This window comes from Podarcis bocagei (assembly GCF_964188305.1).
Source record: "Podarcis bocagei genome assembly, chromosome: 12".
Classification (NCBI taxonomy): Eukaryota; Metazoa; Chordata; class Lepidosauria; order Squamata; family Lacertidae; genus Podarcis; species Podarcis bocagei.
The window spans coordinates 17,961,828-17,976,533 of NC_138137.1; the positions used below are offsets into that span (position 1 = coordinate 17,961,828).

General features: G+C 42.4%; 1 protein-coding gene across 9 annotated transcripts in view; it reads right to left on the reverse strand.

Annotated features, from left to right (window-relative positions):
- Window positions 1-14,706, reverse strand: part of RBMS3 (RNA binding motif single stranded interacting protein 3) — a gene marked incomplete at its 3' end in the record, with an annotated part of 773,357 nt that overhangs the window by 489,287 nt on the left and 269,364 nt on the right. The window contains exon 1 of one of the 9 annotated variants that reach the window (XM_081164685.1): window positions 3,963-4,934. The exons of 6 other annotated variants lie outside the window; for them this stretch is intronic. In XM_081164685.1, the coding sequence (XP_081020811.1) occupies window positions 3,963-4,037 (75 nt within the window). In that variant the 5' untranslated portion in view covers window positions 4,038-4,934. Of the gene's footprint in view, window positions 1-3,694; window positions 3,734-3,962; window positions 4,938-14,706 lie in introns of those variants that run through there. 2 more of the 9 variants (XM_081164687.1, XM_081164686.1) reach the window with 2 other exon arrangements.

Here is a 14,706-nt window from a genome sequence, read left to right on the forward strand (position 1 = left end):
GTACGTTTGTTTCACTGTATTGCACACAGCTTCTTTCTGAAGTTGCAGTTGTTTCATCCGAAAGCGCAACGAAACGCCATGTGACTTAAGACAACAGTCAAAATTTCCCCAAAGCAGACAATAGGCTAGAACTGAAAACCCAACACAGCTGATCTGAATGTACAGGTGAGCAGGACTATACTAATGGGCAGTGTTTCATCCAGGCTTCAAATTATTAACCCAATAACCATTCACAGATAACTATGAACCGAAACACCACTGCTGATTTGGCACACTGCTGAAAATAGTTACTCCCAAGTGAAGAAAACAGAACGGATTCAACTCCAATAACGAGCTTTGCTAGAATTGTTTCCAATATATAAATGTCAAATCCTTTCATCTCGAACACAAGCCACCAAACAGAAGGGACACCTCTTTCTTCTCATTGTTAGCAATGATTTGTGCTACACAGCTAAACAATCCCTTAATTTTATTAATTATGTTACCACCACATAACCCACAGCAATAACATATATATATTTAGCATGAGTTCCAAGCAAACAGTAAATCATCCTGATTTTGTGTGACGAGCATGAATCCCTTTTAAAATATGATTTTGCAGTCTAAGGCCATATATTCTATTCTACTATGGCAGCAAAATGTGTTTGGATGGACTTAGATTCATAGCATGCCTGAAATAACTAGTCTGGGGATGAAGATTTGTCTACAATGCTGCTATAATTTCAATCTAAATTAGCATGGACAATTCCCCATCAGAAAGAAGAAATTACATGGCATTTTCATTAACGTGTGGAAAGGAGACACATTTTTGAAAAAAACACATGATCTTTATATCCGATTAGGCTGAGTTTGCCCAAACTTAACATTTATATTCTAACACAAGACATTTTATTTCAGGAGCTCAAACCCAACTGCATGCATTCCGTATTCTGCAGAATGTGTAGGATAGGTGACCCATATGATAACAATGGCTTAAGTGTGTAGAAAAAGGCAGACATTAATTTTGTAACAAATCCTGAAGTCAACATTTCATCTGGGCACCATATAAGAATACTTTAAAAATAACAGAGCCAGTGCCCATTAACACTGTAAATGTGCAGTGCAACCTTATTCATGTTTACTTGGAAGTAAGCCCCATTGTGGTCAGTGGGGCTTATGCACTTGCAAGTATGTTTATAATGGCAGCTTTCAAAGTGTGAAAAGATTAAATAAATAAAAAACCTGGAGGAAAACATCGAAGATATACTGTATTGAAAAAGGCAAGCCACATTATGAGTGCTTCATGTGTTACACATTAATATCTTGCAGCTCTCTGTAATTTCTAATAACTGCACTGCCACTAACCTATGTATTGATTTTCAAATGGGAGTTCATATCGGTGCACATTCTGATTATATCATTTTGTTGAGTTCCCTCAATATTAATAGTGATATTCCTGGTATGGATGAAGTAATTTGGCAATATATTATTATCTATTTCTGTGATAATGATCACTTTTACAGTTATTTGGTTACCAAAATATTAGTCTGACAGAAATGATTGCTCTATTTTTTAAAAAAGTCTCATAATCTGATGAATAGCTTCAAGGAAAAGATAGCCAGACATTGCCTGTCTGCACTCCTTTAAAATCTTTAGTAAGATACCGCAGAAACATGTATGTGTATTCATTGTATTGTATATCCATTATGTACATTTGTTTGGCTTTTGTTTGTGTGTGTTCATGAACAAACACATGTGTAGCTACTAACACACATGAAGTAAAAGAAAACTTAACGCTCCGTGTTCAGATGTTTTCACTAGAACTCTGAACAGCTTGTAACAATGTCTATATTTATGAATGTACCCACCTAATTCAACAGCAATAAAGAAGAAAAAAGCATGTTTTAAAAAATAATATTTATATAGTGTTATATGCTCTATTGTTAATCCACATTTTAATGCCTCTAACCATTTTTTTTAATGCCAAATGCTTTGAAAGAATATTGGCATCCTCAAGGTATACTTTAAGAGAGCCCTTTAAAAAAAAATGTCCCTGTACAAATAAATGGCTGTTATTATTTTTGACCCATCCACAAGGTTAGGCTTTCCCCAAAGCGTATTTTGCAAAGTAGAAACAAGGAGTTCCAGAACAGCAAGAGTGGCTTCATTTAAGCTACATCAGTAAAAGGCATGGAATGCCTCATCAAGTACTTGAAGCTATTGTTCTTTCAAAAACAACAACAAAATCCCTATAAATTGTTCCCTGTCCTTCGCTTGCCAGGTTTTGAGGAATGCCATGTGTCTCATCCCCATTCCTCCAAACAGTTAAAACTATAGACAATACTGTATAGCAGTCAAGCTAGCTACAGGCTTCTGCTGAAGCAGCAGCAGTAGTAGTAGCAATATATACCAAATCGTCACAGAGGTAAAATGCAACTTGAATCGACCTTGAGAAGAAGGAGAAAAAGTGACAACAATTGTTCAAAAAGGGCTTGATGTGGCACAAAGATTCCTCAAGTACTGCAGTATACCAAATTAGTGGTACCCAGGTTAGAAACGAAAAAGGTTCTCATCACACACATCCTTGTGAGTGTCAGATACCTAACTACACGCTTGTTGCTCATGACTGGTCATTTCATATCCTGAGAGGTCAAACGATAAATCCAAACTGAAAAGTGATTCCAGAAGTGGTAAAAGTGAACACAGCAACAGAAAACCGTGATGATCTTGCCACACCCAGAACCAAAACCACCGAATGCTCAGTCACCTCCCAAAAAAGCATTGCACCCCATGTGTTTCAACTCATCAAACGTATTACAAGTTTGTATTCTCCCGGAAAAGCGTTCACATATGTTAACAATTCTAAGGTCAAACTTCGAGGTAGTAATTTTTCGAAAGATGGCATAAAAATTATTCATGTTTGTGAGCATGTGTGGGAGGATGAGAGGCATAGCCGTATTTTGGAAAGTTCACTAATAATATAGGTTACCGGGAATAGAACTATGCAGCAGCAATAGAAAAAAATCTACAATGCACTATTTAATTCATTTTGTGGTGGGGTGCAGTTCAGTCTTACTAGCAGATAAAGGCCGGACTTGCTATTTGATGCACACACACACACACACACACACACACACACACACGTAAAACACAAATTGAGAAAGACACCTCAACCAGGGTTCCTGCTTTCTATTTATAAGTAGCGAGCACTTATTTGCAAACCTATCAAATACAACACAGTGCATGCTCATCCCATTATCAATGTTTAATAGAACCTCAGACCGGCAAGCACAAAAACTCCCAAGGATTTTATTAGGTCATCTCTCTGCCCTCCCTTAACCCCGGCCGGGCTTTCACATGTGTGTCAAATTAAAAGTTGGGAGTGCCCACAATGCCTCTCCTAACAGCAAAAAAATGCTTTTATCACTCCAAACGCACACAAGCTCAGATCACCTTCCAAAGTCCCCTTAAACCCACCAGGCGCAGGGCTGACACTATCCAGACAGTTCCTGTCGCGTAATGAGGGTGCTACCTGGGTACTGCTGGTTCATTTTAATTAAAATAATGTGTGTGTCTACACACACACGTACACCCCTTCCACCCCTCCGCTCCCACCCACAAGCACAAATAAAAAGATCTCGGCTAAACAAAACCTCCCCCCCCCCCTCTTCTTTTTTGCTTTTAACACACAGCAGATTGTTAAATCCATTCTGACCTTGCTAGTTCCATTGATTGTCATTGCTACTATTAATAATAATAATAATAATGTTTTCTCTCCTTTGGCTGCATTTGTTGGGCATTAGTTCTACTCCTTCATGATTCAAAGAGAGAGAGACAGATAGGGAGAGAGGAAGGAAGGAAGCAAGCATGCCTGTAATTTACGCCAATCAACTATCCATCATCCACTAAGTGCCTAATGGTATCATATCGACGCTGCTGGAGAACCCCAGGAAGTCCTGCTAGCAAGTACACCCACCACGTACCTTGGTTTGGAGATAATGAGGGTAATAGTAAGTGTACTGAGGGTACATTGGTTGCTGTTCCAAGCGTTTGCCCATGTAGCTGGAATCTTTATCTCCGATGCAGGGAAACTCGTTTAGAGCCTCAGGCCTTTCTTCCGCTTAAAACCCCACTATTCCTGACAGTACGGATGACTGGTGAGAGGCGCTCTCTTTTCTTTTCTGTCCAGACTTCCTTGCCTTCTAAACCGCTCGCTAGTTCCAAACACAGCAAGAAGCAAAAAAGAAAGAAAAAAAGGTGTGGGGGGGAAAGGTTTTTGTGTTTAAAAAAAATAATAATTAAAAATGAAGAAGGGAAAAAATTGCAGAAGGAAGAATTTATAGCTAGAGAGATGTAAATATATTGTTGCGCTCTTCTTTCCACCCCTCCTCCCCACACAGCAGGGTTTTCCTGCCTCCCACCCGCTTTGGCTTGAAGTAATGTCAATTGCCAAGTGTCTGAAAAAAGGTGCGCGGGGGGGGGAGGGGGGATTCCGGTTGGAGAAATCAGGAAGACCGGGTTAAAAACTCAGGATCTCTGCAGATCAGCGTCCTCGCAGATCCTTCTCCCTCCACCTTTTTTTACCCCCTCTTTTTTTTGCCAAAAAGGGGGCGGGGACCGGGGTTTTTTTGTTTGTTGGGGGGGGGGGAGAAGGGGGGAAGAAAAAGAAAAAGGGGAAAAGGAAAAAAAAAGGCGCCTTGGCTTGCGAGAGCCTAGTTGCTGCTGCCTCCCTTGCGGAGCGGCATGGTGTTTAAGGTCTCGCCTTGCCTTTCATTCAAACCCCCACCCCTCCTTCTTTCCCTCCAGCCGGTGGGTGGAACTCCACGGCCAGCCTCTCCCTCGAGAAGCAGACGCAGTCCAGAAGGCTGCAGTATTTCCTCCAAGAAGGCTCGCTCCAGCCCCTGCTGCAAGCAAAGCCCCGCTTCCCTCTGCTGGCTATCGCAGAGAGCAGAGCGCTTTTACAGCAACGCTGCTGCTGCTGCTGCTAAAACCCAGGGAAAGGAGGAGGAAGAGGAGGAGGAGGAAAGGAGGTGGGGGCGCTCAGCGATCGGATTTCTCAGCCTTCTCCCCTGTTTGCAGACTCTTCTCAAAGTTACCCGTGAAAACAGCAGCAGCAGCACGGTAGCTGCCGCTTCAGAAGCAAAGTCAAGCCAGGGAAAGGAGGAGGGGAAAAGCCTGCCTGTCTCTTTAAATAACAATACTTGCCGCTGCCACTACTACCCAAGGCACTGGTGAAGCACCTCAAGACGGGGTTGAGGGTTTTGCCTGTATTTTGAAAGCTGGAGAGAGGGTTCCCCTAAGGAGGACCTTTGCAGCATCTCCAAGAAAAGGGGCTGCGGGATTTTTAATTAGTATTATTCCCCCCACCCAAAAAGCGCACGCTAAAGCACAACACGCATCAGGAAAGTCGCTCCAAAAGAGGCGAAAGAATGGGAAGCAGGCATTCAGGGCTGAAAACGGCTCCTGGAGAGGTGCTTTGGCGAGACTGTGTGTTTCTTTTAGGAGGTTCAAAATTAAAAACCAGTCACTCCCACTTTGGATGAACTTTTCGAGATCTACAATATATCCATTGCAGCCTGGCTTAGCCAAATAGTGAGCCATATACTTCAGATGTGGATTGCTGGGAGTAGCGTTTGGGTCACTGACTCAGGATGTTGCTGGCTTGTGAAATTGAAGAGTCTGATCCTATGCCTATTTGCATAGCTGTCAACTTACAGATTTGAAAATAAGAGACCAGCAGCCTTGAAAAGGAGCCAGCAGCCAAAATAAGGGACCTGCAGCCTCACCTGTTCCAGGTACTCCAGTCTTCCTGTCCTCCTGCAGTCTGGTCAAACTCATGCTGGTAGCTTCGAGAACACTGTCCAACCAACTTTGTAACCAGAGGTTCAACTGAATAGAATATGAATCACATGCACCACAAGGCCTATGCAGCCTCAACTTAAGATGGCTCCCCGGCCTGGCTTTGTACTGCAAAGTTTGCAGCAGCACGTGCAACAAAATGGCGTCCAGCATTCAAAAAACCCCTCAGCTTGCATTAACGAGCCACACACTAGGCATGGAAGCTCCACCCCCCAATCGTTCTTAGACTTCTTATTGGGTGAGCAACACAGCCAAGCAACACAGTTTGAGCCTCCCTCCTCCCTGGCCGGCAGGGAGGGAGGGAGAGGAGCTGCTTCCTTTGAAATTTAAGGGACATCATTTAAGGGACATTTAAGGGACATCCATCAATAAGGGACAGCAGCGGGACATGGCACTGGAATAAGGGACTGTCCCTTCAAATAAGGGACACTTGACAGCTACGTATTTGCTTCAAAATAAGTTCCACTAAATTCAATCCCTGCAAGTGGATCCCAACCTTAGAAAGAATTTGCATGCAAAGGGTTGCATCCAGGTGGTCTGTTTCCTGAGCCTTCATCCAGATTTCTTTGCACAAAGTTTGCAGGAAGGTTAGACAACTCCAGTTGTTTCTTGAGGATTCCATTCTGATTTGTGTGCAGAGAGGATGGATATATGATGTTGCACCAAGTAATTGTTACCCTGCATTTTCCAGTGCATCCTCTTCTGACCTTCCTTATCGCAACATGTCCAGTTTTGCAGGATGTTTTTTCTATCAAACCTGCTGGGTATGATTCAGCCAGTGTCTTCATGGGAGAATCTGGCAGGAAAACATGCTCTGCCATATTGAATTCAGCAAGATTTACTTATGAGTAGGCATGTATAGAACAACACTGTGTTTGAGGTGGTTCAAGTTCAGTGCTAGCTATTTCCAAGCAAGCATGTAAATGGTTACACTCCTGTAAACCAAGAAGGTAATTCTATATTATATTATACTACACTGGATTGGATCCAGCTAGTCCCCTTTACATCCTGTTGACAAACTTAAGTCACACTGATTTCATCACTATCTTACATCCTTAGAATGGAATTGAAGCATCTGACTTAGTCTTGCATCGAGCCTGATATATGGTCAACCCTGCAACATACATTGGGAACCTGGGCAGAAATATGATGAAGCAACCCTAAACATAATTGCTAGATTGTAAATCCCACTGCAATCAGTTGGACTTATGCCTGAATAGCCATGAACGGAATGGGGCTGTTGGGTTCTTAATTTATTCCTCACACATCTCTATTTATCAGAGCTAGTTCTCAACGCTCCATCATTCTCTGCTATTGTGAGTGTCCAATACAAGAGAGTACGAACTGCAGCTACACAGCTAAAACGACATGATTGGATACACACTTAATAAAAGAAAGCCCTACACTTAGGAGAACTCAGCTGTAGCAAAACTTGCTCTCCATACCTGATAGTTTGTGCACTGTCTCACTGACTGTGGGGTGTATATGAGAATTGTATTTCCATGCACAGTGATGCGCTGTACCAAATGTGGGTGGTGCTGTGGTCTAAACCACTGAGCCTCTTGGGCTTGCCGATCAGAAGTTCGATGGTTCGAATCTCTGTGACAGGGTGAGCTCTGTCCCAGCTCCTGCCAACCTAGCAGTTCGAAAGAACACCAGTGCAAGTAGATATATAGCTACCACTGTGGTGGGAAGGTAAATGATGTTTCTGTGCGCTCTGGTTTCTGTCACAGTGTCCCGTTGTACCAGAAGCAGTTTAGTCATGCTGGCCACACGACCCAGAAAGCTGCCTGTGGACAAATGCCGGCTCCCTCAGCCTGAAAGTAAGATGAGTGCTACAACCCCACAGTTGCCTTTGACTGGACTTAACTGTCCAGGGGTCCTTTATCTTTTACCTTTACCTATACCCAACCCCTTCAGTTGCTGTCAATAGGAAAAGATTGTTGCAAACAAACACTTCCACTAATCCCACACAAACTAGTACGGTATTGGAACTGACTAGTGTAGATGCAAGAAGCTTCTGGTCTACTCAATTTCACTCTGGAAGGAAACTTTTTCATCCCCAACCCTTTTAAAGGACCAAATGAGCATGTTTGAAAATATTCACCTATCCTTCAATATCATGTTTATTAAATATTATTATTAAACCCCAAATACTTATAAAACTGAGTCAGACATCACAGCGTGAGAGAAAAAAGGAGACGCTATATTACTTATCATAAGCACTGTCCAGTAAGTGCCACACTAAACAGTTAATAAAACCAATTATACATATTAGAGCTGCAAAAACCTGCAAACAAGTTTTACCAGGAACAATGATGTACAACAACAAAATAATAATGTGTGCAGTGAGCAACAATATTTTTTACCAATGCCACATCTCAAGTCCATGGAAATATCTATTGTCTGTACACAGGCTATGTGTGTACAGACTCCTTTACACTGCCACTCCATTCATAGATCTATCTTCAGCTTTGCTGACTGAGATTTGTATATAAAAAGAAAATAAAACAGCACTGCAGCAGTGGTTTCTTTTGTTTTTATTTAAAGCATGTGTAATACCCCAGTTGGACTGTTGTCAGCTGCTATATTATCAAGCAAATTGTTAAAGGGAGGGGGAAGGGAATCTTTTTTTCCTTTTTTTTTTAGGGGACACTTGTCAAGGGTGGATAGGGCTAAAATTAGACATGCCAGCTGTGTTTTGGTTTGTGGGCACATGCCTGCACGTGATATGGGCAAGCAAACATCATACTCTGCATCACATTGCCAGTCTGCTGTTATTGTACTAAGCTAACCAAATGTAAAAAGGGAAAGTATTAAGAAGAAGAAGAGTGTGATATCCCACCTTTCACTCCCTTTAAGGAGTCTCAAAGCAGCTAACATTCTCCTTTCCCTTCCTCCCCCACAACAAACACACTGTGAGGTGAGTGGGGCTGAGAGACTTCAAAGAAGTGTGACTGGCCCAAGGTCACTCAGCAGCTGCATGTGGAGGAGCGGAGACGCGAACCCAGTTCCCCAGATTACGAGACTACCACTCTTAACCACTACACCACACTGGCTCTCTATTATTGAAGTATCGTGTAATTTAATACACTAAAATATGATATGATATGATATATGATAAGGTGATAATCCAAAATATCAATATACAATAAATAACATTGATTAAACTGATAATATAATAATATGGTGCCTGCATTTCTAATGAATGCTCTGATGACTACTGGTGATCTGTGGATCTAAAAATGATGGCACTAGAACATGGGTAGGCAAACTAAGGCCTGGGGGCTGGATCCGGCCCCGTCGCCTTCTAAATCTGGCCCATGGACGGTCCGGGAATCAGCATGTTTTTACATGAGTAGAATGTGTCCTTTTATTTAAAATGTATCTCTGGATTATTTGTGGGGCATAGGAATTCTTTTCTTTTCTTTTTCAAAATATAGCCCCCCCCACAAGGTCTGAGGGACAGTGGACCAGCCCCCTGCTGAAAAAGTCTGCTGACCCCTGCACTGGAATACTGTACACTGGTTCACAAATATCTAAATCCTCTATAGTAATAGTGAATGCTTCTCCCAAGTACCATACCTTATGTAACCAAAATGGCACCATCTACACACAATAGCTAAGTATCTGTGGGGTTGGGGGAAATCACAAGGCTTCCAGAAGTACAGACTATCGGGGGGGGGGGGAATACTCCACACAGCAACATTTTGTTACAGATCCAACTTGTTTAGCTAATATTTTCAGGTTTGACTGAGAGCTTTAGTATCACTTTGTCTCCCTCTTAAAATTACAGCCTGTCATATTTGGTGAGTTTGTTGTCAGGTGATTGCTTTGCCATTATTTACTTCGAAAAGTAATCTTTAGGACACTGTTTAACTAGTTAAAGCCTCATTGGATGAACAGCGTCCGTCGCTGCAAAACGTTAAGGAGTACTCTCTGTGTTTCCAAAACTTACAGCTGTGAGAAAATGCTGGAAAATGTGACACAAGTGTGCCATAAAGTTTTGGAAACTTAAGGCTAATAAAAAAGAAACCAAAATGTATTTAGTCTAAGACTTAGGATCAAAGTATACTAAAGCAAGCAGAGGACTTATTCAAGGCAGCAGGTTTCAAGTCATTTGTGTTATGGTGCCTTGGAGAAGGTTATTTGTACAGCAGATGGTTGGCTAATAGTCCCAGGATGATCTCCTGATGCTTCATGAATGGATGTGCTCTTGGTAGCTGGGAATCCATCTGAGTTTGGGTAGAATAGATCTTTCATCTAACACAGGGGCAGGGAACCTGTAGACTTCCATGTTTTTAGACTCCAACTCCAATTAGCCCCTGCCAGCCTGGCCAATGGTCACAGACAGAGGGAGTTGTAGCCCAACAACTTCTAGATCTAGCAGAAAGAGGCACTAAAATAATAATAATAATAATAAGATCAAACAAATTGGCCTAAACCCTGAAAATCTTTTTATTGGAACTTTGAACAAGGCAAAAGCAATTATCACTAGGAGACTTTATGATATCGAACTGCAACAAGAAGGCGCCCTACTCCCGGAGACATATAAATGTTTAAAAGCTTCGCCTAATTTTGCAGCTGCCCCTTACTTAACTAACATCACTAACGAAGCCTATAGATGGGCTTTCTCTAGAGCCCGCTTTGAGACAATGCCCTCAGCAGTGCTGTACGGCAAATTCACGCGGGTCCCAATGCATGCGCGTCTCTGCTCTTGTATGTCCAATAAGGTAGAATCTGTCACACACATTCTTCTATTTTGCGAATTTTATAGTGAAGAACGAGTTCAACTTATTTTACCGCTTCTATCAAAATTTATACCCCTTCAATATTATTTGGAATCCTCCCCCGAAATTCTTCGAAAATACCTACTGGAAGATTCCTCAAGCTCAATATCATATGAGGTGGCTAAATTTTGCACTTTAGTAATTAGGAAGCGTAAATCTCTTCTGTTGAATGGCACACTGCGAAGTTCCCTTGTGTAACCTTCTTTTTTTCCCCTGAGATTGTTGTTGATTTCTTGTTGTTTGATCTTGTGGTGTTTAGTGTCACTGGCTTTGGCCGCAATAAAACTTGAACTTGAAACTTGAATAATACCTTTATTGTCAATGTACAACCTGTGTACAATGAAATTAACCGAGTCTCCCTCCCAAACAAACAAACACTCAATCTCTTTTTAATTTTTTTTAAATTATTGATACAATAAGAAAAAAGAAAAAAAACACAAATACCAAATTACACACAGGAATAACCATAGACACATAATTTTCTTAACAAACAATAAAACATATATTGGTCTTAACACTAAAGACCCAACCTCCCATCTATTCCATATTTCGATTTCATATTACTTATTGCCAATACACATTTTTTCATAATTAAACTTTTTCTTTTCGAGAGCCAGTGTGGTGTAGTGGTTAAGAGCGCTGGATTTGTAATCTGGGGAACCGGGTTCACGTCTCCGCTCCTCCACATGCAGCTGCTGGGTGACCTTGGGCTAGTCACACTTCTTGAAGGCTCTCAGCCTTCTCTATTCTTTATTTTTTCTGATAAACCGTCTAATTCAGCATATTCTGTCAGCTTTTGGATCCAATATTGTATAGAGGGGATTTCATTACTCTTCCATTTCGCCGCGATCAGAACTCTTGCTGCCGCTGTCGCATATAAAAATATACCCTTCCTTTTTTGCGGAATATCCAAATCTGTTATTCCCAGGAGGTAGGCCTCTGTTTTTTTGTTGAAAGAGATCTTTAGCATTCTGCATGGATACTCTCCCAGAATACCTGTATTTTCCTACATATCCACCACACATGGTAGAAAGTTCCTGAGTCTCCGCATCTCCAACAATTACTTGACACATTTTTATACATTTTCGAAAGTTTCCATGGTGTTAGGTACCATTGGTGTTGCATTTTTTGAAAGTTCTCTCTAATCGTATAACAATTTGTGAATTTCCAATTGATCTTCCGTAAGTTTTCCCATTGGGAAACACTCAATCTCATTGCACTCTGTGTGCTTGTCGCACAACACACTAACCCTGAAAGTCAGTTGCACTATATTATGTTCTGTCCAGCAGCCTAACAGCCCACGTATAGAAACTGCTTTTTAGCCTGTTGATACGACTGATTATACTTCTAGATCTCCTACCCGAGTGTAGAAGATTAAAGAGGTGCTGGCTGGGATGTGAATCGTTCCTGAGAATTTTTCTCGCCCTCCTAAGGCAATGATCCCTTGCAATGTCATCTAGCGGGCTCAGGGGACAGCCCATGATATCATGTACTGCGTTCACCACCCTCTGTAAAGACTTTCTGTCCGTGGCTGTCAAGCCAACGTACCACACTGTGATACAACATGAGAGGACACTTTCTATTGTGGACCGGTAGAAGGAGGTCATCAATTGTTGTTTAACATTGTTATTTCACAAGACCCTGACAAAACCTTCCACTGCCTCCTGCAGTTTGGTCAAAGTCATGTTCATGCTTCAAGAACACTGTCCAACCATCTCGTCCTCTGTCGTCCCCTTCTCCTTGTGCCCTCCATCTTTCCCAACATCAGGGTCTTTTCCAGGGAGTCTTCTCTTCTCATGAGGTGGACAAAGTATTGGAGCCTCAGCTTCAGGATCTGTCCTTCCAGTGAGCACTCAGGGCTGATTTCCTTCAGAATGGATCAGTTTGATCTTCTTGCAGTCCATGGGACTCTCAAGAGTCTCCTCCAGCACCATAATTCAAAAGCATCAATTCTTTGGTGATCAGCCTTCTTTATGGTCCAGCTCTCACTTACCTACATCACTACAGGGAAAACCACAGCTTTAACTATACGGACCGTTGTCGGCAAGGTGATGTCTCTGCTTTTTAAGATGCTGTCTAGGTTTGTCATCACTTTTCTCCCAAGAAGCAGGTGTCTTTTTCAATTTCATGACTGTGTAGGTAGCATGCCTTATTTTAGCTCCACTACATTAGGCAAGGGCATATCCTGCACTAGAGAAAACCCTGAAGTTGACCTTGCATCATAAATACCAATAAAGCAACAAAGAAGAGCTTTGGGCAGGTATGGACCTTGAACATAGCTGTATGGAATGTCATCGTTATATCTGCCTCTAAGTTCTCTACACCAGGATAACTGTTTGGGAATTTTTGTTGCCCTAAAACACCTGCTCCACTTCCACACAGTATCTTTTACATGCGCTGCTTTGATTAGATTGCCATTCCCAACCCCCTTTTTGGCTGGAGTTTGACTATCATGTGTTGTACTAAATTCCCAATCAATCAAATCACAAAGCAATGCTCCATTTGTAGCCAGAACACAAGTTCAAGAACTTTATGTTTTCTTTGGTTCTGAACCCAAAGAACCCACTTGTCTCTCGTTACAACATTACCCTACAATCTTTCAGCGGTGGATAATGATGAACCGCATCAGTATGCAGCAGCCTTTCCCAAGCTTTTAACCATATTCTGTGCTCAGTTACTATGACTTCAGAGACTGCTACTTTATAACCTGCATCTGAAAACAGTGATAATCCAGTTAAAGTCTGCTCTCATGATATTTTCATGACATGTGAAGGAACTTGCTGCTGCTTTCAGTTTTGCTATGTAGGCAGTAAAAAGTAATGTGGCGCAAAATGCCCCAAGCCATTGTCTCCATAGAGACGTTTAACCCCCAGGGGAAGCACCTGTATAATACTTTAGAAAGGATCTTGTTTCCTACATAAATTCAGTCAGGTTAAGGGGAAATGAATACATATGGAATATGGGCAATGTAATAGCTTAGCTGTATGGAGCTGGCCCATGGGGATCCATTTCAGATGCTCTTTTTGCTGGCATTCACCCCGACTCCTTGTTAATTTCACAATATAGACTCTTCAACATTAAACCTCTACTTTCTTTTGTCATGGCTGATGATCAGGTGGCAAATGAGGAGCTGAACCACAAAGCAAACAAGGAGCCTGAGAGCTGATCAGATGGAGGAGCCAGCCAGAGTCTGCAGTTTTATGGGACCAGATGAATCCCCATTCACCTTTTGTATGTATCACCTGATCTTTGTTGAGCTGTCAGCCACAGTAGCCCTCTATAGCCATGCACAGCAGTGTTGCTGAAGTTCAACAGAGATCAGACCAGCAGCTATGTCCTCTTGCCAGCTGCTATGGTTATACAGAGAGGCTGGGTCCTGCTGCCAGAGTTTCCAATTCAACAACCCCAACACTTTTACCACACTAGCAGTGGAATAAAACTGTACCAAATGAGAGTGCCACTCCTTTCAACAGAGCTTGGCTCCTTGGAAATTACCCCTCTTCAACAAACAGTAAAAGCTACAGTGCAAGAAAATGATATGATGGGTCAACCCACTGCCACAGTACACATCATGTTGAGTCAAAATACTTCCTCCTAAATGCGGAAAAAGCTTGGCTTACTTCTGGGCAAGGTGATTGAGTGGGTGGTTGCTGAACAACTCCAGGCACACCTGGAGGATGTGGACCATTTAGATCCCTTCCAATTGGGATTCAGGCCTCATCATGGGACTGAAACTGCCTTGGTCGCACTGGTTGATGATCTCCGGCGAGCTAGGGACAAAGATGAGAGCTGTTTCCTGGTTCTGCTGGATCTCTCAGCAGCTTTGGATACAATCAATCATAACATCCTTCTGGACTGTCTAGAGGAGCTGGGAGCTGGGGACACTGTTATACAGTGGTTCCGCTCCTTCCTCCTGGGCCGTGTCCAGAAAGTGGTGGTGGTGGGGGATGAGTGTTCAGACCCCTGGGCCCTCACTTGTGGGGTGCCTCAGGGTTCCGTCCTCTCCCCCATGCTTTTTAACATCTAGATGAAGCCGCTGGGAGAGATCATCAGGGGGTTTGGGCTGGGTGTCCATCAA